This window comes from Lycium ferocissimum, chromosome 5 (assembly GCF_029784015.1).
Source record: "Lycium ferocissimum isolate CSIRO_LF1 chromosome 5, AGI_CSIRO_Lferr_CH_V1, whole genome shotgun sequence".
NCBI lineage: Eukaryota > Viridiplantae > Streptophyta > Magnoliopsida > Solanales > Solanaceae > Lycium > Lycium ferocissimum.
In genome coordinates, this window is record NC_081346.1 from 5,524,197 (window position 1) to 5,548,496 (window position 24,300).

The following is a 24,300-nucleotide window of genomic DNA, read 5'->3' on the forward strand; positions in this document are numbered from 1 at the left end:
CTCGAATATTATTTCTTGTAACTAACTGTTGCCGAGTTAGACGCTTAACTCATTTATATGCAACATCTACTAAATAGGGGCAGGATTAAAATATTGTCAATGTGTTTTACCTTTGGAGAAATTATGTCACAAAAAACCTCTTAATATTTGTACTGAAATAGTATCAGATGACTGGATTGATAACTCGTCGTTCCTATATTTTTTTTACAAAAATAAAACCACAGCCTTGATTTGGTATTCTTAATGTGCATGAATATTTTTTGGTATAATCATTCGGTATCTGAAATCCACAAATATATTTCTTTCGGAATCACATAGCGTAGGTGTTCATTAAACAAAAATGCTTCGTATTAAAGAGTTCTTCATTTCCAAAGCTCGAACTTGAATCCTTGATTAATGGAATATCCATCCACTACACCTTTTGGTGTTTACACCAAAATATATTAATTTATCATGATTAAGTGGTAGACTAAGGTAAAGTATGCATTAATTAGTTATATTTTAGCAATTATAGTACATGTAAACACACGTGTCATGTATTTGTTAGGTTGTTATAAACAGCAAATTATTAAGTTACGTAATGATAATAGGTTAGAATCAAGTTAAAATAAGTTTAAATTCCTTTTATTTAACGAATTGTCAACTCTTAAGAAATATACCAAGTCCAGTGAAAAAGTCCTTGGCCTTAGAACTCTTAACAGAGTGGAAGCTTTCATCCCACTTTTTTCGTACTTACCTAGTAAGCACACCTTCCTATAATGTTTCCCATTTTTCTATAATTTTTTTTATTTTGCTTACCCACTCTCTCTATATATACCGTAAAATTAATTGCATGAACATAAAATCAATAGTCTTAGTTTATCACTCTCCCTAACAAATAGTCATCTATAGTCTTACATGGGGTTCCCAAAGTATGTAGTCGCCCGTCCATCGGAAATGCTTGCCATCACGGGAAGTGGCATTAGTGAAATACTTCTGAAGAAGAAGCACTTTGTGTTGCCCTTTCAAAAATGCACTAGGCTTAACATATCCCCGGTGAACTACTCGTTCCAGGTACCGTAAGAATAGTTTATTATCTGAACTTTGCTTGTTGTATAATGAAGCTCCCAATCAATATATACATACCATATCTTCTTTAAGAAAAGTCATTCTCATAGCTCAAACTTTTCTGGATTTCATTTTTTTCTAACAGGTACAAGCTATGAGTGCCGAAAAACTCCCTTTTTGCCTCCCTGCGGTTTTCACAATTGGCCCAAAAGTACTGGACGAGAACCACTATGAGAGCCTGATTAAGTATGCTAAGCTTGTATCCAATAGTGACAAGGAATCGACCCATATCCAAGATCTGGTAAAGGGAATTATCGAGGGAGAAACTCGTGTTCTTGCTGCTTCGATGACTATGGAACAGATCTTCAAGGGAGCCAAAGAGTTCAAGAAAGAAGTTTTTGAGAAAGTACAACTTGAACTCAATCAATTTGGGCTTTATATCTATAATGCTAATGTTAAACAACTTGTAGATGTCCCTGGCCATGAGTACTTCTCTTACCTTGGCCAAAAGACTCAGATGGATGCCGCCAACCAAGCCAAGGTAACATTACTTGGGAGTTGTAAATCCTCTTACATGAACCTGAAACAAGTAACTATGTAGTAAGTCTAGTACTGTGTCAAATGGGCAGGTTAGGCTAAATTTAGATGTGTTAAAATGAGTTGAGTTCATAAATTGAGATTTATACACTGTATAGCCGCCAACAAAAATAATAGTTGTAAATAAATATATATAATTCAATATATTCTTTAAACATAATTATGTTTTTTTTTTTTTTTGGTATATTTGGCTAGTGACTATAATTATTTTTGGCGAGAGGCCAAATGTGTAACTTTCCCTAATAAATGAGCGCCAAATGTTACTTATGCCGAACTCACCAACCTCTTAGTGGAGCTGAAATAGGCTTTGATCAAATTGGGCTAAACAATAGATTATATTTCAACCGGCCAGCTCTTATTTGAGCACCCGTCAAACTCTTACCAAGTTTTAATTTTTTTTGTTTGTTTTCTTATAATTTGTTTAATGCTTAATCATAAATTTGTAATATGATATATCAAATAGGAGTATAATTCTTGCTTTATGATGTGAAAGATTGATGTAGCAGAGGCAAGGATGAAAGGAGAGATAGGAGCAAAACTAAGAGAGGGAGAAACAAAGCAAAATGCGGCTAAGATTGATGCAGAGACAGTGATCATGTCAACGAAAAGGCAAGGAGAAAGTAAAAAAGAACAAGTTAAAGTAAGGACTGAAGTGGAAATATTTGAGAAGCAAAGAGAAGCTGAGGTTGCTGAGGCGAATGCCCTGTTGGCAAAAAAGAAAGCTGGCTGGTCTCAAACTGCCAGGCTGGCGGAGGTGGAAGCCGAAAAGGCGGTGGCCATAAGAGAAGCAGAGCTGCAAATGGAAGTTGAGAAGAAGAAAGCATTTGCTCAGACTGCTAAGCTTAAGGCTGACCTTCTCAGCAAAGCTAATGTTGAATACGACATTAAGGTGCTTCATTTAATTCCTTCTTAATTATATTCTGTTATGCTTACCAATTGTTGCTATAATGTTGAATACAGTACATGATACGACATCAAGGTATTATTCACGCATTCTTCTTAATTCATTATGCTTTTTAATCGTGATTTGACAAGCGTGCATGTGACGGTAATTATTGTACCTTATGTATATTATCCTATAGTCAAACAGGTGAAAATACTGTATTTACTTCCTCCGTCTCAATTTATATGATAATGTTTGACTACACACGAAGTATAAGAATGAAAGAAAGATTTTTGGAATTTGTGGTGTGAAATAAATTATAATAGATATTTGCATGACTATAAATCATCTCATTAAAGGTAAAATTAGAAGTTTTAGTTAAATTGTTAATACTAAATATATAAATGTGTCATTATTTTTAGTACTAATTTAAAAAGAGTGACATATAAATTAAGACACATAGTACCCTTATTATTGTACCTTTTATATATGTACATAATCCCAGAGTCCTAAGGCAGAAGAAACTAACTCCATTCTAAATGTTATCGTAGCCCCTTCAATTTGCCAAGCACGCCTGTTACAGTAATTATTGTACCTTATGTAGTATAGTGATTGTTTTGGTAGCTTACAGAGAGTTTTGCTTCAATTTCATTACTATAAAATTTGCTTTGTAGTGGCGGAAGCCAGTAACCCTCAATATTACATTCCTTTTTTAATAAGGACTTGTCAGTACTTTCTTTGTTCTATCTTATATGACACTATTAATATTAATATTTGCCAATAATGTACCAAAAGAAAATTGGATAGCCAATTAGATTCTGTGACTAAAACTTCTTCATAGATTGTTAAAATAAATTAATCATATTGAGTTATAATTCTAGGAATAGTACCTTTTTCTCTAATTCTAATCATCTAAATTTTATTTTTGACAAGATTGATGTTTGAAACTACGGATCGAGACCAAAAATGAAATTTGATCTAGTGCTCTGATCTGTATCTCTTCCCCTTCATTCTTTTTGAAATGGAGTACTGGTTATATGTAAAACTAGTATTTCAGTTCATATATTACGGGGATGACTTGTGGCAGGGGTGAAAGACCAATCAAAATCGGGTATAACTGGTTTTCTGCAAAATTTATTTCAGCATGTCGATGACCCTAGGAAGAACACTCTTTGGGCTAGGATGGCAGACATGTAGTAAACTAGGCTCTCAAGATTTCAGATTGCCTGTTATAAGAGTTCTATTTTATTTTGAGAATATTGCTTGTTAATAGCACTTAAATCACAATGATTCTTTTAATTTTTGGGTTCTAACCTATCAAGAATCAACCCTCTTAATTAAAACAGGTTCAAGAGACAAACGCACAATTATACAGGCGGCAGAAAGAAGCGGAAGCTGGACTATTCGAGAGCCAGAAGAAAGCAGAAGCACAGAAAGCAAACGCGGATGCTGAACTCTATACTCGCCAGCAGAACACAAACAGCGAGCTCTACGCAAAACAGAAGGAAGCCGAAGGAGTAGCAGCGATTGGAAAAGCAGAAGCGACTTACTTAGGATCCATTCTTAAGGAACTGAATCACAATTACTCTGCTCTTAGAGACTACATGATGATCAACAACGGTATCTATCAGGATATCGCCAAAATCAACGCTCAAGCAGTGAACGGTATGCAACCAAAGATTAGCATTTGGTCAGGCGCGAATGGCGAATGCGATGGAGAAGGTGGCAGCGGATTGAAGGATGTTGCGAGTGTGTACCGCATGTTGCCTCCTCTGCTTCAAACTGTGCACGAGCAAACTGGGATGCAGCCTCCTGCTTGGCTCGGGACATTGCCTGAGTCTAAATGAAGAGCAGTGATCTTGAGTGTTTAATTTAGTTATGATGGGATTTAGTTATGTTTAATTTTCTAGTTTTTAAGTGTTGTTACTTGTCTTTCTTTTGGAGATAGGTTCTTTTTCGTGGCTTGAAATAATGTTGGAATTTTGTTACTCCTCTTTTAAGGAGGAATTATTGTTTTGCTAGCAGAGATAATAGTACCTCATATTGTGGTGGAGTAACATTTTACCATATTTTCTGTGTTTGATGTTAAATCTCCCCAATAAATCATAAGTTTCAAACATAAACAGCTACTCTTAAGAAATATTTTTTCAAAATAAACTAATTTTTAAAATTTGGCCGGACAAACTCGTAAGTTCTCGAAGATAATTTCTTGTAGCTAATTGCTGCGGAGTTGGATGCTTAACTCTATCTGTAACATCTGATAAATACGGGGATGATAAAAATTCGGTCAACATACTTCAACTTTCGTTGAGTTTATGTCACCAAACTCTTGGTGGTAGTACCGACATACTGCCAGATGAGCGAATTGACAACTCACCCACCTTTTTTTTTTTTTTTTTTTTTTTAAAAGGCCACAACTTGCTATGGTTGAATGAGTATGGAATTTCTTTTACTATAACCATCAGGTATTTAGAATTCACTAGACTCGAGTTTTGATTCACACCGCATAGGTGCCCTTGGTGGTATGCATGGAGCTATTTCAACTCATATTCCTCGTTATTCAGGAAGACAACAATCAATTAAGATCACATTGTTCTTCACTCCAGGATTCCACTAATTAGTTTGTTTCACTAATCGTCAATGTAATCTCATGTTGATAAACATGAACTATGTTGAGAAGTTCATAGTCTAAGACACACCTTAATTACAAAGAGTAACGCTCCAACGAATGACTGTAGAAGTGTGCTTTCACTTTTCTTCAGGAATCTTCCTAAAAAGTTCTTCCAAAGAAGTAGAGAGTTGAGAGAGTTTTTCTCTTTGATTGAGAAAAAGTAGCGTTTGTTTCTTCTGCGCAAAACCTTTTTATAATTTTGAGTTAAAAGCTTATATGATCACTCAACTTTGTGTAATTGGTCACAATAGTCACTCAACTTTGTTTTGTCTTCCAAAAGTCACTCAACTTTGGGTAAGTAGCCTCTATAATCACTCAACTATGTTTTGTCTTTCAAATGTCATTCAAGTTTGGGTAGTGGCCTCTATAGTCACTCAACTTTATTTGTCTTCCAAAAGTCATTCAACTTTGGGTAAATGGCCTCTATAGTCACTCAACTTTGGGTAATTTCCTTTATAGTCACTCAATCTTGGATTCCTGGCCTCCATAGTCATTCTAGCTTGAAATATAATTTTTGATACATATTTAATGACGTGACTGCTATAACTTTTTTTAAAAAAATATCTTAAAAAATTAAAATAAATAATTAAATTTATTTATTTAGGATCCAATTCATTATTAGTGCATATAATACTAAAGTTTAGAATATTATCCATCATTAATACATTAAAATAATGACCTTAGACAACATATCTAAAGTATTATTGAAGGGCCTATAATAAAAGAAAATTATTCTAAGAATATAAAATTCTATCAAACTAAACAAGTGAGCTGATAAACATGTGTCTTATTAGAAATTCAAGGTATTGGGTTCTTTTAGTTGGGACCACTCCCGCTCAAGTTGTTATTAAGAAACTTTTCTTTGAATATCTTAGAGGTTATGATTTATTTTGTATTTATTGGCTCACTTGTTTAATTTGATAGAATTTTATATTCTTAGAATATTTTTTAAAACTATTTATGTCTTGCAATATTACTTTAGATATATTGTCTAAGTTCAATATTGTTATGTATTAATGATGAATAATATTCTAATTAGTATTATATGCACTAATTATGATGATTTGGGTCCTAAATAAATAAATAAATTTAATTATTGATTTTAATTTTTTAAGATATTTTTTTGAAAAAAACTTATAACTGCCACATCACAGAATATGTACCGGAAATTATATTTCTGGCTAAAATGACTATGAAGGCCAATTACCCAAAGTTGAGTGACTTTTGGAAGATAAAACAACGTTGAGTGACTATAAAGGCCACTTACCCAAAGTTGAGTGACTATGATGGCCAATTACTCAAAGTTGAGTGATCATATAAGCTTTTATCTTAAGCGGTACAACAATTCGGGAAGAGTCCCAATAGTTATGTCTTTTCCCATTTGTTTCCTTTTAATTTGAGAATCTCTAAGAAAAGCAGCTTTCCTACATTGGTGTAAAGTAATACCATCTATATTCACTAAAAAGGAAAAAAAGAAAAAAGATATAGTTTGCGGATGTTGGTGAATGTTATCGGGATTAAAATTTACTCACATTCGATGTTTACATCAAATCATACTAATTTATCATGATTAAGAGATAAATTAGAGTAAAAATATATATTCGCTAATTATAATTTAGTAGTAATAATAGAGTAGATGAATTCATGTGCGGATACACATTTACCATGTCACCACACTATTAGGTTACGTATTGATAATTGAGATAAGAATCAAGTCAGATAAGTTTAAATTCCTTTAGTTCACAAATTGTCTAGTCTTAAGAAACTTACAAATACTCGGATCACTATACAGCCACGGCTCAAATTAATGGGACATGGTGAAATTTCCAGTAAATAAGGAGCCCTTTGGCCTTATAACTCGGAGACAATTTGCTTTCATTTCGTCCTACATACGTAACCGCATCTATCTCTGTAAATCATAGTAGCTCAAGGACACCTCCACTACAAGCACCTTCCCACTATATTTCCCACTTTTTCATCCTATAGAATTATTATTCCACAAGATCTAGGATAGAATTCCTCCTATATATATAAGTTGATTTTGCATGAATCAATAGTCTTAATTTATCCCTCTCCCTAATAATCGTCATTCATAATCTCTCGTCTTCTCTCAAACATGGGTATTCCGTGGTATATAGTCGCTGGGCCATCGGAGATGCTTGCCATCACCGGAAATGGCATAAAGGAAATAAGACTGAAGAAGAAGCACTTTTTATGGCCCCTTCAAAAGTGCGCCACGCTAGACATATCCCCGGTGAACTACTCGTTCGAAGTCCAAGCAATGAGCGCCGAAAAACTCCCTTTTGTTCTCCCTGCTGTTTTCACAATTGGCCCTCAACTCGACGAAAACAACGAGAGCCTGATTAAGTATGCACAGCTTGTATCGAGTCATGACAAGAATTCAAATCACGTGAAAGAACTCGTCAAGGGAATTATCGAGGGAGAAACTCGGGTTCTTGCTGCTTCCATGACTATGGAACAGATCTTCAAGGGAACCAAAGAATTTAAGAAAGAAGTATTTGAGAAAGTCCAACTTGAACTCAATCAATTTGGCCTTTATATCTATAATGCTAATGTTAAACAACTTGTAGATGTCCCTGGCCATGAGTACTTTTCGTACCTTGGACAAAAAACTCAGATGGAAGCCGCCAACCAAGCCAAGGTAACACTACTTTCTTTATATATTATGATGTAAATCTAATTTGGTAACTAAAAAATAATATAAATAACCTGCTATAAGTAGGTAATTCTAAAGAGAAAAAAATCTACATCGTCTATGTATATACTTTCAATCAATTGATTAAGCTGCATGCATATCCGTCATTACTTTAATGTTTTGATTTTTTTTTTTTTTTTGTTTCTTTACGATGGAAAAGATTGAATGATGGAAAAACAATGTTACAAATATATGTATTACTAATACATGTAGCATTGTTACTTAAGAAAAAAAAGGTCTGTAAAGTAAGTAATTGTTGCAAAAGAATCACTACAATGACTATCAAAATAAGACAGACAAATTATGTATTTAATCAGGACAAATTCTATAGTTAATCAGCATAATTCGTCACTAATCTTATTTAGTACTACGAATTAGCGACATTAATATTATTCACAACATCATGCATAAACAGTCCATTCATGTATAACCAGTACTAGTATGTTAACTCAACGACCACTCAGTGTACCTGATCTGTAATTTATTCTTGTTTTTACTTTGTCTTGTTCATGATGTGAGGATAGATAGATGTAGCGGAGGCAAGGATGAAAGGAGAGATAGGTTCAAAGCAAAGAGATGGAGAGACAAAACAGAATGCTGCTAAGATTGATGCAGAGACAATGATCATATCAACTAAAAGGCAAGGAGAAGGTAAAAAAGAAGAAGTTAGGGTGAAGACTGAAGTGAAAATATTTGAGAACCAAAGAGAAGCAGAGGTTGTTCAGGCAAGTGCCGAGTTGGCAAAGAAGAAAGCAGGATGGTCTCAGACTGCCAGGTTGGCGGAGGTGGAAGCTGAGAAGGCGGTGGCGATAAGAGAAGCAGAGCTGCAAATGGAAGTTGAGAAGAAGAAAGCTTTTGCTCAGACTGCTAAGCTCAAGGCTGAGTTTCTCAGCAAGGCTAATGTTGAATACGACATTAAGGTAATACTTCTTTTTTCCTTCTATTGTTATGCTCAATTACCCATTAATGCTGAATATATTCTTAATTCATTATGCTTTTGATGATCCTGAAGATTCAATGGCGGAGCTATAGCAAATGTTGAATCTCCGTGACCTCCTTCTTTATAATTTAAATTTCTTTAATAAAAATCTTGGCTCCGCTATATATTATACACCCTTTAATTTGCCAAGCATACGTGTACTGTGTGATATATAGTAATTGTTGTACCTTGTGCACATTAGCTTATAGTCAAACGGAAGAAAATATGTACTGCCTTATTATTGTACCTTATGTTACATAATTCCAAAGAAACCAACTCCCTTTCTATTTTTATTTTAACCCCTTTAATTTGCCAAGCATGCCTGGTATAGTAATTATTGTACTTTATGTAGTAGTATAGTGATTGTTTGGTAGCTTCATGTCATTGTAAAGTCTGCCTGGTAGAGGCAGAAAGCCAGCCGCCCTCCATATCTATTTACATCCATTTTTGAATAGGGACTTGTTAATACTTTTTTGTTCTATCTCACATTACACTGTTAATATTAACATTTGGATATCTAAATAGATTTTTCTGTGACTAAACTTCTTCTTAGATTGCTAAAATAAATTTATATCGTATTCAGTTATAACTGTTAAAACTAAAAAAAAAAAAAAAAAAAGTAACTTTTGTGTAATTTCTAATCATCTAAATTTATTTTGAAAAGTTTGATGTTAGAATTGAGATCGAATTCTTTTAAAATTTGACCTAGTGTTTAAAATTTGACCTAGTGCTCTGTATCTCTTCCACTTCATTCTTTTTGATATGGAATTCTAATCATATGTAAAGCTAGTTTTTTAGTTCATATATAGACATGTATATGTTAGTGTTATGTATGTAAAATTAGCCTTCATCAACTTCTATATCAACATTTGAGATTGCCTGTTAATTGTTACTCCCTCTTTCCTAATTGTTATTCCGTGTCTAGTCAAACTATATCACATAACTTGGGACGGATGGAGTGCAACAGTTCTATATATAAGTACTATTGTAGTTCATATAGATATAACCCCTTAAATCACAACGAACTTTTTTTATTTTTGGGTTCTAAGCTATCATTCATCTTAATTTAAAACAGGTGCAAGAGGCAAACTCACAACTATACAGGCGGCAGAAAGAAGCAGAAGCCGCGTTATTCGAGAGCCAGAAGAAAGCAGAGGCAAAAAAAGCAAGCGCAGATGCTGAACTCTATGCTCGCCAGCAGGCTGCAAACAGTGAGCTCTACGCAAAGCTAAAGGAAGCCGAAGGAGTAGCAGCGATAGGGAAAGCTGAAGCGACTTACTTAGGATCCATTGTTAAGGTATTGAATCACGATTACACTGCTCTCAGAGACTACTTGATGATCAACAACGGTATCTATAAGGATATCGCCAGTATCAACGCGCAAGCAGTGAACGGTATGCAACCAAAGATTAGCATTTGGTCAGGTGCTAATGGAAGTGACAGCAATGGCGAAGGAAGTGGATTGAAGGATGTTGCTGGTGTGTATCGCATGTTGCCTCCTCTGCTTCAAACTGTGCAAGACCAAACTGGGATGCAGCCTCCTGCTTGGCTTGGAACATTACCAGAATCTAAATGAAGAGCACATTAATTACTTTATAGTTTACCATGAGATTTATGCTTTGATTTTCTGGTTTTGAACTACTATGGAGTAGTTTTTATTAATGTGCTAGATTACTATTGCTCCTTGGATTGAGTTGTTTTCGTGTTTTTGAATGTTGGATTTTAATACTATCTTATCTTTTAAGGAGGAATTGTTGTTTGAGTGCCTAATATTTGATAAGTAATACTGCCCTTATGAATTGATTTATAATTTTACACTTCTCTTCAAGAAGATATAGTCTACAGTTCATTATTAGGATGGACCGTTCTTGTTTGCCAATGAGCAATTTTGTGAATTTGTAACTCTGTTTGTTTTTTTATGTCGATGCCTCCACTACAATTCTTTAACAACATTAATTGATTTGAAGGTTCTTATCACTCATTACATTGCTCAATAAAGAAAAGATAAATATAGAAATTGAGTTTCATAATGAAGGAATAATTTCTAGAAAGAAAAAAATTTGATAAGAATGTTGACAATGAAATCCCAAAGTTTTTTTTATCAATAAAATGCTCACATATGGAGGATTACTTTGTAAAAGTTGGATGGAGTTGTACACAAATCTGAAGGCCTTTTTGGTACACAACAGATCAGTGAATATATTTAAGTCTCTTTTTGTCCTTCATTTACTTATTTATTACCTTAGTCACCCTCATACTTCTCAATAATTTAGAGCATCTCTTATAGCATTTTAAACTCTCCAAAAAGGCTTATAATATGATGATATCAGCAATTTTATGCCAGCTATGACCTATTGATCTATAAAGAACGTCTTCATTATTTTTTCTTATCTCTTATAAAAAATAATAATAATACTTCTCTTATTTGTTAAACAAGTTTGCACATCTTCAACCATTTAAGATTTGAGTGCACTTATGCCCAGATCCTCTGGAATAGACTCTTGCAATGGGCACAGCTGCAATATCCAGGTTCTATCACCTGGGATCAACACCTCCAGTGAACACTTCTACACTCAAAAGGGAAGACAACAAGGGCACAACTCCTCAAGTTGTTATATGCTGAATATGTACATGCTTTATGGAAGGAAAGGAACACCGGGATATTTGAAAACACTACTAGAGATACCGAAAGTCCAGCAAGGGAGATAGTGTGTGCGGCCAACTTCAGGGCTGCTGGAACGATGAAGTGCTTGTGAAATTATAAAGTAGAATTTTTGGAACTACAAAAAATTCTAGATATTTAGTAAATATTGTAGAATAGCCTAGTATGGTATCTTGGATAAATATCTTAAAGAGATTTCTATATAGTCTAGAGTATAGAAGATAAGATTTACTAGATTTTTCTTATAGATGTATCTAGAAGAATTTCTAGAACCATCCTTAGACAGGTATAAATAGGGTTGGCCTTGAGCATTTGTAACTAAGTAATACAAGCAAATTCAAGAAACCCTTTTTTTCATAACCAAGTTTTCCTATCTAAAATTTTCCTTTTCTTTTCAAAAGCTTCCTCTTTTGTAGTTGAATCTTCCGATCTTAGTAACGATCTTGGGCTAGCAGAAGGTTTCTCCGATTTACTTTTCTTCTGCTATATTTCTTTACATGGTATCAGAGCCATAGCCATACGTTGGCTTCTGGATATATTTTCAAGATCGGGTTAGTGGTCGATTCAATTGTTTTTTCTAAATGGATGTGTGTGGTCGTGCTAATGGACTGGGGATGGAATTATTGAACCAGTCCAACTACAAGGTATGGAAGACCTGTTTGGAGTCCTACCTTTTTTGACGAGGATTTATAGGAAGTTGTCAATGGGAGTAACACAAATCCTCCTGCCGACGTACCGAAAATAACGACGCACATAAGAAGTAGAAGCAGATTAATGCCAAGGAGGAGTTCATCATGAAGAGGTCCTTCTCTCCTAGTTTATTTGATCATATTATAAGGTGTAAATCAGCTCATGAAATATGGGGAACCCTTAATCATTTGTTCAACAAGAAGGATGAAGCTCGGCTACATATTTTGGAGAACGAATTGGCCAACACCTTTCAAGGTAATCTTTCTATTATCGAGTACTTCTTGACGATTAAAAACTTATGTTCTGAAATCTCTCTATTACATCCGGACGAGGCTATTTCTGAAGCACAAATGAGAAGAATTATCATTCGAGGTTTGAAATCAGAATATATTCTTTTTGTTACATCAATTCAAAAGTGGGCTCAGCAACCATCCTTGGAGGAATTTGAGAATTTGTTATTGTCACAGGAGTTACTAGCCAAATAGTTGGCTGGTGTATCTGTCAAAGAAGGTGAAGGAAATGCTCTTGTAGCCGAAAAGAGGAATTTTAAAGGAAAAGCAAGAGATAGGCTGCACTCTCGATCCTCATGTGGTTCAAGCTCGCCAGGAAAGAAGGAAGAGTCTTCTAACAATCACGGTAAGAAGCCTCCCAAATGCTATCGGTGCAGCAAAATAGGACACATAAAAAGATATTGCCAAGTCAAAGACAGTAATATGGCTCAAATTGAGAAAGTTGCTAAAGAAGAAGAAGACTAGGGAAGGTGTTTTGTAGCTGAGATTTGAGCAGTAGATGCCATGGCTTCCATCAATTTTGAAAGCGACCGGATTGTGGATTCAAGATGTGGGCACCATCTTACAGATGATGAATCTAAATTTTCCAACTTCCGAAAATACAATGGTCGTGATGTCATTGTAACAGCAGATAACTCAGTTCATCATGTGGAGAAGGAAGGCACTATTGTCATCAACGAGAAGCAGGAGGACTCTATCACTCTCAACAGTCTCTTTCATGTTCCAGGTATAAGGAAAAATCTATTTTCAGTTGCAAATGCCATAGATGCTGGAAGTTATCTATTATTTGGCCCACATGACGTGAATTTCCTTCAAAATATCAAAGAACTCAAGGCAGATATCATTCATACCTGTAAGAGAGTTAATGATTTATATGTCTTATCTGCCTCTAATTCGTATATTGAAAAGATGAGTGGCAATGATAATACATATCTGTGGCATGCTAGACTTGGGCAACTTAGCATGGATAAATTAAAAGCTATGGTGAAATTCAATCTAGTAAAAGGATTGCCTAACTTAAGCAACTTTGGTATAGGAGAGATCTGTGAAGGATGTCAATATGGAAAGGCACATCGTCTTCCGTTTGATAGATCCTTGTTAAGATGCAACGCTCTTCTAGAACTAATTCACAGTGATTTGATGGGGCCAACAAGAACTCCTTCATTCTCCGGCTATTCTTATATGTTAATTCTCATTGATGATTTTAAGATTCACTTGGCTTTACTTTGTGAAGCATAAGTCAGAAGTTTTCAGCAAGTTTACAGAGTTCAAAGAAACGGTTGAAGGCGAGCTCAGTTCCAGAATAAGGCGGTTGCGGACTGATAATGTTGGTGAGTTCACTTTTGAAGAATTTCTCTCCTTTTATCGTCAGCATGGTATTAGAAGAGAACTCACCTGTGCTGAAACACCACAACAAAATGGAGTGGCTGAAAGAACGATTCGACACTTAACCGAGACATGTAAAAGTTGGCTTCATGCCAAAAATTTACCTAGAGCCTTATGGGCTGAAGGTATGAAATGTGCAGCATATGTGATCACATAGGATGCCGCTTTCTCCAAACAAAATGAAGTCAACTAATGAATTAATGTTTGGAGAAAAGCCTAATCAAATACCTAAGAGTTTTTGGCTCTATCTATTATATGCATATCCCAAATTCTCAACGAAGAAAGTTGGATGCCAAGGCAAGAAAATGCATCTTTGTTGGATATGACGAAAGAAAAAAGGGTTGGAAGTCCATGGGCCCGAAAACTGGTCGCTTCATTATTTCTCGGGATGTCGTATTTGATGAAGTCTCATTGTATTATGGAGCAGCTTCAGAAGCGGGGGAAGGGTTCTAAAATCTTGAATCCCGGAGTTCCAAACTTACTCATCACAAGTGTTTCTTCAGATAGTACAACTGCAAAGGAGCTAAGAGAAAAGGGGAGCCCGGGAACTCAACAATATAAAGCTCAACAAGAAGATAATTCACGTGATTCACAAAGACCAAGAAGAACTATTTTTAAGCCAGACCACTTCAGAGATGAAAATTTTGTTAGTACGTATTCTTGCTTTTTTGCAGGACCAATTGACGATGAAGAACCTTCCTCCTTCGAAAAAGCTAAAGGAGTCAAAGAGTGGGAGCTTGCTATGAATGATCAAATGGAGGCTTTAATGAAAAATCAAACTTGGAGCCTTGTACCAAAGCCCAAATATGTACAACCCATATCTTGCAAATAGGTTTACAAAATTAAAAGAATAGCAGATGGCAGCATATACAACTATAAAGCAAGGCTGTTTGCTCGAGGATTTTCTCAAAAGTATGGTGAAGTCTAAGAAGAAACCTTCAGTCTAGTGGCTAAGATGATCTCATTTCGAGTTGTACTAGCCATGGAAGCCTCGCACGGTTGGAAATTATGGCAACTTGACGTGAAGAATGCCTTCTTGTACAAGGAACTTGACAAAGATATCTATATGGATCAACCACTCGGGTATGTCTCTAACTTACATGCTGATTATGTCTGCAAGCTTAACAAAGCACTTTATGGACTCAAGCAGGCTCCACGAGCATGGTATGGTAAAATTGCTCAATATCTACATTTTTGTGGATATGTTGCATCACATTCAAATCTTAGCTTGTTTGTTAAGAAATATGGAGACTTGCATATTGTTGTTCTCTTATATGTGGATGATATGATAATAAGAGGAAACAATGATGATGAAGTTACGAGGCTTCAAGAGGAGCTTGCCATAAGATTTGATATCAAGAAGTTGGGAGAGCTACATCATTTTCTTGGCTTAGAAGTGACAAACACGAGTAAAGAGATCTTAGTTACCCAAGAAGGGTATGCCAAGAAGCTTGTTAACAGGTTTGGGGCAAAACAAAGCAAAATGTGCTCTACTCCTCTTGAGCCTAGCACGAGGTTAAGGCGTGAAGAAGGCTCACTTCTTGCAGATCCCAAGCCTTTTCGAGCTCTTGTTGGAAGTCTTTTGCATTTGACTATTACAAGGCCAAATATTGATTTTTCTGTTGGATATGTTAGCAAATTTATGCAATCACCAAGAAAGCCTCGCTTGGAAGCTGCAAAGAGGATTTTGAAATACATCAACTCAACATCAAAATATGGGCCTACTCTTGTAAAAGAAGAATGATTTGGTATTAACTGGATATACTGAGGCCGATTTTTGTAGTGATCTGGATGATCGAAGATCTACGTCAGGCTATATTTTTCTTTGTGGTGGAACAAGTTTTTCTACGTCAGACTCAGTTTCTTTATCAACTACGGAGGCGGAATATAAAGCAGCAGCTCTTACTGCTCAAGAATATGTATGGCTCCAAAGACTTGCTGAAGATTAGCATCTGTCTATATTAAAGCCAATTGCTGTTTTCAGAGACAATCAAAGTGCCATCAAGCTTGCGAACAATCTAGTATTCCATGCAAGAACTAAACACATTAAGGTGGAACATCATTTCATCAGAGAAAAAGTTCTTGATGGAACTATAAATACATTGAAAGTGCGAAGCCAGCAGAATATTGCTGATGGCTTCACCAAGTCACTTCCTAAAGCTTCGTTCGAGTTCTTTCGCAACAAGCTTGGGCTAGTTCCAAAAATTTACTTTAAGGGGGAGTGTGGAATTATAAAGTAGAATATTTGGAACTACAAAAAATCCTTGATATTTAGTAAAGATTCTAGAATAGCCTAGTATAGTATCTTGGATAAAATAGCTTGAGGAGATTTCTAGATAGTCTATAGTATAGAAGCTAAGCTTTACTGGATTTTTCTTATAGAACTATCTAGAAGAATTTCTAGAACCATCCTTAGACAAGTATAAATAGGGTGGCCTTGAGTATTTGTAACTAAGTAATACAAGCAAATTCAAGAAAGCCTTTCTTCCATAATCAAATTCTCCTATCTAAAATTTTCCTTCTCCTTTCCAAAGCTTCCTCTTCTTTAGTTGAATTTTCCGATCATAGTAACGATCTTGGGCTAGCAGAAGGTTTCTCCGATTTACTTTTCTTCTACTATATTTCTTTACCGTGCTTGATTCAGAATCTCATCTTCTACTTTGCAAAGCTTGACAATTGTTACTTTACTTGCTTTGTAGCACAAATGTATAGGGGTTGAGTGATTTGTACTTTTCCATTCTGATTAGCTAGTCGTGTACAGCTACGCTACGTTTTGTAACTTTGCACTTTGGTGATTAATGAAAGATTTTAATTACCAAAAAGGTTGTGCGAAATATATTTCATTTTTATGTATATCACACCTTTAACAGTATTATTAGCCTAGTTTAGCCAAGTTTTTGGGAGGTTACAAAAGCTTTTAATTTTTTCAAAAAGTATTTATTTTAGAAAGTTGATGTGTTTGGTCAAGGTTTTTGGGATTTTTTTTTTTTTTTTTTTTTTTGAGTTGTAGTAGAAGCTGTTTTTTAGAAGTTTAAAAAAGTAGCTTTCTACATAAGCACTTTCGAACCTTGGCCAAGCATAAATGCTAGTCTAATATTAGTAAAAGTATTTTTCAAATTGATCAAGCAAGAACTGCTACTCTCAAAAAACATTTTTTCCAATTTTTTTTTTTTAAATAAACAAATTTTAAATGTTTGACCAAACAAAATTTATCATATGCAGATAACTTGTACTACATCTTTATTTTCAGGGTCATAATTATCTTCGTGAATGTAAACCAGGTCCAATTATGCTTTTCGTGATCTATTTTAATATACAATATTTACTTTGGGACTACAAGTTGAGTAGATGAATAGAAAATAAGGATCTTTCAACTTAATATGTATTGAATAATAGAAAGGTTGCTCAAGTGGTAAGCACTTTCTACCTCTAATCTTGAAATTGTGGGTTTGAATCACCAATGAACCAAAGTGGGGGAAACTCCTAGAGAGGGTAAAATAAATACGTATCGTGTCCTTTTCTCTTTTTACTTTGAAAAATGGAGAGTTCTTTTTTTGCCCATATATTTATGATTTGAACTATTTGAAAATTAATTTAAAATACCAGTTTGTTCAAAATAATAAAGTATAAATTTGTAAAATATGACAAATTTTCTAATTGATTTACCTTTAACTCGTTGTAGAATATAGTTAGATACTTTTTGAAGATAACGTTTGAAATTAATCATTTAGAACGATAAAAGTCACTTCAAATGTGTTGCAAAGTGTTGGGCCTGGGCTCAGCACGGGCATGCATTTACTAGTAGTATGTATATAATATCTCACCATAAATAATATATATTTTCTCATAAATTAATGAATAATTTAACTAGAACGGTGAGTGTTGGTTCGTGACTTAAGAGATGATAACACAAATTAAAAATTGAAATTATTTAAAGTCCAATTAATTAATTAGTATATTCTGGCATAGCTAACTTTATTTCTATCTTTTGATATACTTATCTTGTCACTTTAAGATATAAGGTTTATGATTTATTAATGAATCCATTCAAATGTGTGACTTAGTGATCGATGAAATTTGAATAGAAGTGTATCGATTCAAATTATTCTTTTATCTCAAAACATTCTGTAATTTGTTAAAAACTATTACTACCATTCAAACATTTAACACAACTTTTTTTTCCAAAAAACGTTTTCAAAGTTATTATCAACCGGCTAAAGAAGTTTTGAGCAACTCGAAAACGCACCCTATAGTTCGCAAATTAGTTATTTCCTCTATTGGTTTGACTACGAAAAATGTGATTCTTTAAAATACGCAACCCATTCTAGGATAGGAGTATATTTTTATTTTTTTTAAAAAAAAGGAAAAGCACGAGGAGGCCATGAAAGGGTATTCAAAAGTGACAAAAAATGAAGAAGATACAAAAAGAGAGTGCATTACTTGGGGCAACTTTACTTTTCCAATACATGAAACTTGCGAAATAAGAGTGAATCCATAGTGAGTACTGACACATCGAAACACGCAGAGTCCACAGAGATATCGATCATAGTAATAATAATAAATTAATTGAGAGTATCATAATAGCACACTTTTAGGGTTAGTTTGTCCTCTTTCTTTTGGGGATTTCCTTTACTGTCTTGCCTTGTGTTTTCTTCAAACCTCAAAAAGTTGCATAGCCCAAGTTTCCAAAATAAAAAACAAGACTCTGTCTCTCGGTAAAAAGAGTGCGTGTACTTTAATTACAGGAAACACCACATTGACTCATATCCATTTCAACTCTTAGGAATTGCTACATATTTTTTTTCTTATTATTTAACTTTTGAAAAATAAAGAATGGAGTCTATATACCTACGTCTCAGTTGTGATATTGTTTAGAGAGTTATAGACCGACATTCTCTTTTGTTCCTCGCGAATGTTTCCTAAATTATAACGTAGCAAGCAAACCCCACCCAACACTTCCTCGAAGTATGCCCCAAACTAGCCATATTCCATTCAGCAACAAAGAGATTTTGAATGATAAGAATTAAGTGAACATGTTCACCTAATCTTTATTGAATTTGTTTTTTTTTTGTTTTTTTTTTTGCATGGTGCATGGCCTCAACAAAGAAGAGAAAAGGGAAGAACGATTAAAAAAATAAACATCCAACTTTAGCTATCTATCTCTCTCTCTCAAGACAAATCAAAAGAAAAGTAAACACTTACGCTTGATAATTGCCTAGTAGTAGTATGTTTTATTTACCTTCTTTGATTTCATTGTTTAATTGTCTGATTACATTCACCACTATCAACCACGCTCAATAGTTCTCATTTCCTCTAAGTGTCTCAATTTCGACTTCATAGGATATGTTCGTGTTGAAGACAAAATAAAGTGAATTCTATATACTTTCTAACAACTTATTAATTATGCTTTTAGATGAGATAGTCAAATGACTCGACATGGTATTATAATAAACGTACAGACGTTCAGATTTTGAATTTTACTGCCATCCAATATTAAAAAAATTCACGTGCATAATTTATCCATGAAAAGAATTAGACCAGCGCATGAAAGAGAGGTTTGAAAATATAATTATAAGCAAATAAAAATGTTCTATCTTCAACATTATCTTCAACATTTTTGAACTTTTAGATGAGATTAGAGGTGGAGCCAGGATTTGAAGCTTATGAGTTCGGGATGATAATTCGTTTAAGTTACTGGATTCTAAAGTAACAATTTATACATGTTCAATGAATTTTTCAAGACAAATACAGGATTTGAACCAAAGTTACTGGGTTCGGCCGAACCCGCAAGCCGTATGTTGGCTCCGCCCCTGAATGAGATGATCACACATTTCAACACCAGAGAAAATTAACTTCGTGGCTTTCTCACGTTTTGTTTTGGATGTTGTTTAAGATTTTAACCGTTTGATCATATTCTAAGTAGAGGTAAAATTTTGCATTTTGACATGAAATTGAAAGAATAATATAAAGGATAAACAATCAAGTGAATAAAAAAACTATGTTCCATTTGTTGGGTTACCATACTTCTTTTACATGCTCACTATATTCAAACTTCCCAATGGAATAAGCTAACTTGACTCGGATATTTAGATTCTGTTTGGATGAGCTTACAAGCCAAAAGTCATAAGCTAGGAATCCTAACTTATTACTTTTGCCTTATTTTTGTTATTTTGATTTAAAAATAAGTGTTTAAAAGTATTTTTATATCTTATCCAAATACTACAAAAATACTTAAAGCTACTTTGGCTTAAAAACATCTAAAATAAGCCAATATAACATGCAAGAGTAGAAATATTTGTACTCACTAAAATATGATTATGGGGTGAAATAGCTTAATTTCATTACAAACGATTAATCAGAATTGAGTTTAATTATTTTATTCATGTAGTTAGTGTAAAAAATTCTGATTATACATATAATTAGTGTAAGAAATTCTATGGTGTCGGTTATCTTCATTTATTGTTGTTCATAATCTGTTTTATTTTTCAAATTACAAATTTCACATTTTAAGAATACTTACCATGTAGATATTCTTTAACTAATCGAACAAAGAATTCTTTATAGTATAACTTAAACTCATCAAAAAGTTAAAAATTAATGTTTCAAAAAAATCTCTAAGTAGAACAAAGAAAGCTTAAGAACCTTGGAACGAAGAAAGATGCAGCAAGCACATCAACACACAGTACTGCATGCAGAAGAGACTAGCAGCAGTAGATACTAGATAGGCATCGATCAAATTAATAAAGGTCCCTTTTACTGCACTCCAAAAGATTTACACATTATTGTCATTTGAACACGTCCAAAAATAATCTTCAAGAATTTGTCTAACGTAGTACCACCATAACCCGCTATCTTGATTGATGTGATGATCACAGTACCCTTCATTTGCCCATGCACGTAACTTACTGATCCATTGATCAAATCTTTAATATCTTCTTGCACCTGATTAACCAAACACTTGGTTTATGTTATTCTGTTCATCAGTATTGTGCATCTTTCTATATGATGGTTCATTTATAGTCACCACCACGGTTACAATAATGCACCTGTGATACACCCAAATCTTCCTCTGGTTAAAAGGAGCAATCATGGCAAAACCATGCAGATGCAGTCAAACTATCTTTTCTTCTTGACGCCACTGTGACGCTTTATTACAGTAATCCTACGGCTCTTATTACGCCCCTTCCTTGTATTCTTGAGATCATTTATTCCATTTAATTAAATCAACCCATATTCATTTTCAGTTTCTGATTATTTCGTATCAGTCACTTTCACACAAAGACATTTAAGTCACTGACGAAATTTCTAATTTAAAGAGTTTTTGGGTAAATTATACGATGGTTAAATTAGTTTATAAGTAGCCTATTGACGTGTTTTGTAAACACAAAAAATAATTATAAACCAAAATCAGTTAAAAAATATAAGTTGGTCATACTTAATCGATGATTTTATGACTTTTTAAACATATTTTATTGTCAAACTTCTTAGAATTTTATCTCTAGAAATCTTTTGCAAATTATGAAATAATCTTTTTAAAACAATTTTTTTAATCATCTATATATTCTATGTACGTATAATAAAAACATCAACAAGTGTGATCTCATAAATGCGATCTAAGTACTTTATTCGACCTTTAATGAAAAAAATACTTTTAAATTTATCTATATTGTATAAAATAGCAATAGGAATGTTTCAGCTATTTAATGAAAAAGTGGTTATAAACACCTTAAACTTTTTACCGAACACAAATATTATTAATTATCAGTTTCGACTTCTATCAAAATACACAATTATTAATTTATAAAATCAGCTTTAAGCCCTTAAATATATTTTTCCACTTAATCTGACCAACAACTTTTGATTAGCTACCCAAACAGGTTCTTATACTCGGTCTCCTTTTATATGATAACTTTTTTTATATATAATTTGTCTAATAATTGACACTTTTATATTTATAAATAATTTACTTTTACTTTTTTTATAGTTTATCTTTATTACTCCCTCCATTTATATTTTAGTGTCTTAATTTGAGTGGATACAAAGTTCAAAGTTCAATGAATAAAAAGAAACTTTGAAATCTTGTGATCTTAAATGAAAGATATGCGTAATGTAATATAATGTCCTTTGAATCTTGTCGTTTTAAACTTATCATGTAGGATATTTGAATATAGAAGAGATGCTTTTTTTGGGTCAGACAAAAAAAGGAAAGTAAGGCCCTTAATCTGGAAAGCAGGGAGTAAAAAAACTACAAAAATATCACAATTTTATCCCAATTTATGTGATATTTTTCGCTTTTGAAGATTCAAATTATATGAATATTGATCAACATGTTAAAATGTTTTTTTTTTTGTAATAACGACGTAAGCAAAATTACAACTGAAAGTACTTTTTATATATCTTTTGGATATCTAAATTTTATTTTTATAATATTGAATTGATTTAATCAACTTTAACTTCAAATATTAGTCAACTTGACTCTAAAAAGATAAAACTATCACATAAATTCAGAAAGTTAAAGTAAGAGCCCATTTGGATTGACTTATAAGTTGCTGAAAACAGCTTATAAGTTGTTTTCAGCTTTTTTGAGTGTTTTTGACTGACCACAAATTTTATAAGTCATTTTATGCTTAAAATAAGCCTAAAAAAATAATTGAGCCCATTTGACTTAGCTTTTCTAAAGCAATTTATAAGCTGTTTTCAGCTTATAAGTTGCTTTTTTTAAGCCATCCAAACAGGCTCTAACTTATTTTACATTAATAATTTTTAAAAACTATTTTTGAAACAAAAAAATGGAGTACCCAAGGGCTTCAATGGGTAATTTTGCCATTTAACAAGAGCATATCCCTTCCTAGCAAGTAAGGACAGGGTTATGACAGTGGTAATTAATAATAATGACGGATTGTTGTCTTATCGTATTTGACAGCCATATCTATAAAATCCTACACTCTATAATAATTTATTAATTTCCAAATAAAAAACCAATTTCCGTTGAGATTATAAATTGTCGGAACTCCGAGTTCATCATCATCACAATCCATGAAAAATCTTCTTGTCTTTGTCTTCTGCACCTTCCATCTTTAGCACAATACAATGTATAATTCCCCTACTCAAATGCTTCAAAAAGCTGACCCTTTCTTCCACCCAAATGAACCAAATGATCATCATCCAATGCACCAATTTCCTCATAATTTCTCTATTGAATCCACTAATTATCTTGATCCACTTCACTCTTTTTCTGAACATGAAAAATCCCCTGTTCTTGAAGGAATTGGAGCTGTAGTTGGAGAACATGTTCTTTTCGGAAATAACAATAATAACAAGAATGATGATAAAAATTCTGAGAGTACACGTGCGGTTTCGATTATTAAACGCACGTGTCCTGCAGAAAAGAGAAATAATTTAGGGGGAAATGTTAGTGTGGAGCGGAGCTACAGGGGAGTAAGGAAGAGGCCATGGGGTAGGTGGTCAGCCGAGATACGCGACCGTATAGGGCGGTGCCGCCACTGGCTAGGAACATTCGACACGCCGGAAGAGGCGGCGCGTGCATATGACGCGGCTGCAAGGTGGTTGAGAGGATCAAAGGCGCGTACCAACTTCCAAATACCTCCAATGGTGCCTTTGCCTTTGGTGAGTTCACAAACATCAACAACAACATCTTCTAATTCATCTGGTGAAGTGAAAAAGAAAAAGAAGAATAGTGTTTGTGTTAATAAAAGGAAGTGTTCAGTGGTAACATCAGCTGCACATCTTTTCAGTTCGGGTAGTGTTGGTCATGTTAATGAATTAAATAAAGGGGTTAGTGTTACTGTGGAGCTTGATCTCAAGCTGGGATTTGGGAAGAAGTAGTTTTAATTTTGCGCAGTTGCTACAGTTGTGTCTAGAGGCTATAACTAATATAGTGCTTAGTTAGTGTGTAAATTAAACTATGTTGTTCTAGCTAGGTTCAGCCTGTTTCATTTTGAAGTTTTATCCTGATCACTGAATGACTGTTTTGTTGTGTTTATTTGATGCAACATGCAATATGAAAAAGAAGTTTTTGATGCTGTATTAGGGATCAGAAAGAAAACAAAAAAGGTTATGCCTTAAGTGTGTTAAGGGTAGTTAACTATCTTTTTGATAAACTATATGCGCTATTGTATTCTATCTTGGCTTGTTGAATGACTTGTTTTGTTTATTTCGGTTACATTAGCTTAAGCGTTAATTCTGATGATTATGTCTGGTAATAATGTATGAATCACTAACGGCCGTCCTTTGTTTTTTCGATTCATCAATGTGTATGTTATGCGGATCGGAATGGATTTCGAGTTTAATTTCATTTACTTCTTATGGTTGGTTGTGGAATTAAATCCAAGAAACTTATTTTGTCTAGCTGTGCCTAG

At 33.9% G+C, this 24,300-nt stretch overlaps 3 protein-coding genes across 3 annotated transcripts; all 3 read left to right on the plus strand.

Moving 5' to 3' along the window:
• Positions 1-839: 839 nt before the first annotated feature.
• On the plus strand, positions 840-4,608 carry LOC132055609 (flotillin-like protein 3). The gene is made up of 4 exons (XM_059447523.1): positions 840-1,053; positions 1,193-1,588; positions 2,138-2,533; positions 3,874-4,608. The coding sequence occupies exons 1-4, from the start codon at positions 898-900 to the stop codon at positions 4,372-4,374; spliced, it is 1,449 nt and encodes a 482-aa protein (XP_059303506.1). The 5' UTR covers positions 840-897; the 3' UTR covers positions 4,375-4,608.
• A 2,543-nt stretch (positions 4,609-7,151) lies between these two features.
• LOC132055610 (flotillin-like protein 6) lies at positions 7,152-10,644 on the plus strand. Its single transcript, XM_059447525.1, has 3 exons — positions 7,152-7,860; positions 8,439-8,834; positions 9,969-10,644. The coding sequence occupies exons 1-3, from the start codon at positions 7,315-7,317 to the stop codon at positions 10,467-10,469; spliced, it is 1,443 nt and encodes a 480-aa protein (XP_059303508.1). The 5' UTR covers positions 7,152-7,314; the 3' UTR covers positions 10,470-10,644.
• Positions 10,645-22,884: 12,240 nt separating this feature from the next.
• LOC132058122 (ethylene-responsive transcription factor ERF084-like) lies at positions 22,885-23,966 on the plus strand. Its single transcript, XM_059450684.1, has one exon. The coding sequence runs from the start codon at positions 23,012-23,014 to the stop codon at positions 23,765-23,767; it is 756 nt and encodes a 251-aa protein (XP_059306667.1). The 5' UTR covers positions 22,885-23,011; the 3' UTR covers positions 23,768-23,966.
• The last annotated feature ends 334 nt before the right edge of the window (positions 23,967-24,300 follow it).

Coding starts and splice junctions, on each gene's coding strand:
- LOC132058122 (XM_059450684.1), top strand. CDS start 23,012: ATGTATAATTCCCCTACTCAAATGCTTCAAAAAGCTGACCCTTTCTTC.
- LOC132055609 (XM_059447523.1), top strand. CDS start 898: ATGGGGTTCCCAAAGTATGTAGTCGCCCGTCCATCGGAAATGCTTGCC. Junction 1,054..1,192: donor CGGTGAACTACTCGTTCCAG/GTACCGTAAGAA, acceptor TTTTTCTAACAG/GTACAAGCTATGAGTGCCGA. Junction 1,589..2,137: donor ATGCCGCCAACCAAGCCAAG/GTAACATTACTT, acceptor ATGATGTGAAAG/ATTGATGTAGCAGAGGCAAG.
- LOC132055610 (XM_059447525.1), top strand. CDS start 7,315: ATGGGTATTCCGTGGTATATAGTCGCTGGGCCATCGGAGATGCTTGCC. Junction 7,861..8,438: donor AAGCCGCCAACCAAGCCAAG/GTAACACTACTT, acceptor ATGTGAGGATAG/ATAGATGTAGCGGAGGCAAG. Junction 8,835..9,968: donor ATGTTGAATACGACATTAAG/GTAATACTTCTT, acceptor AATTTAAAACAG/GTGCAAGAGGCAAACTCACA.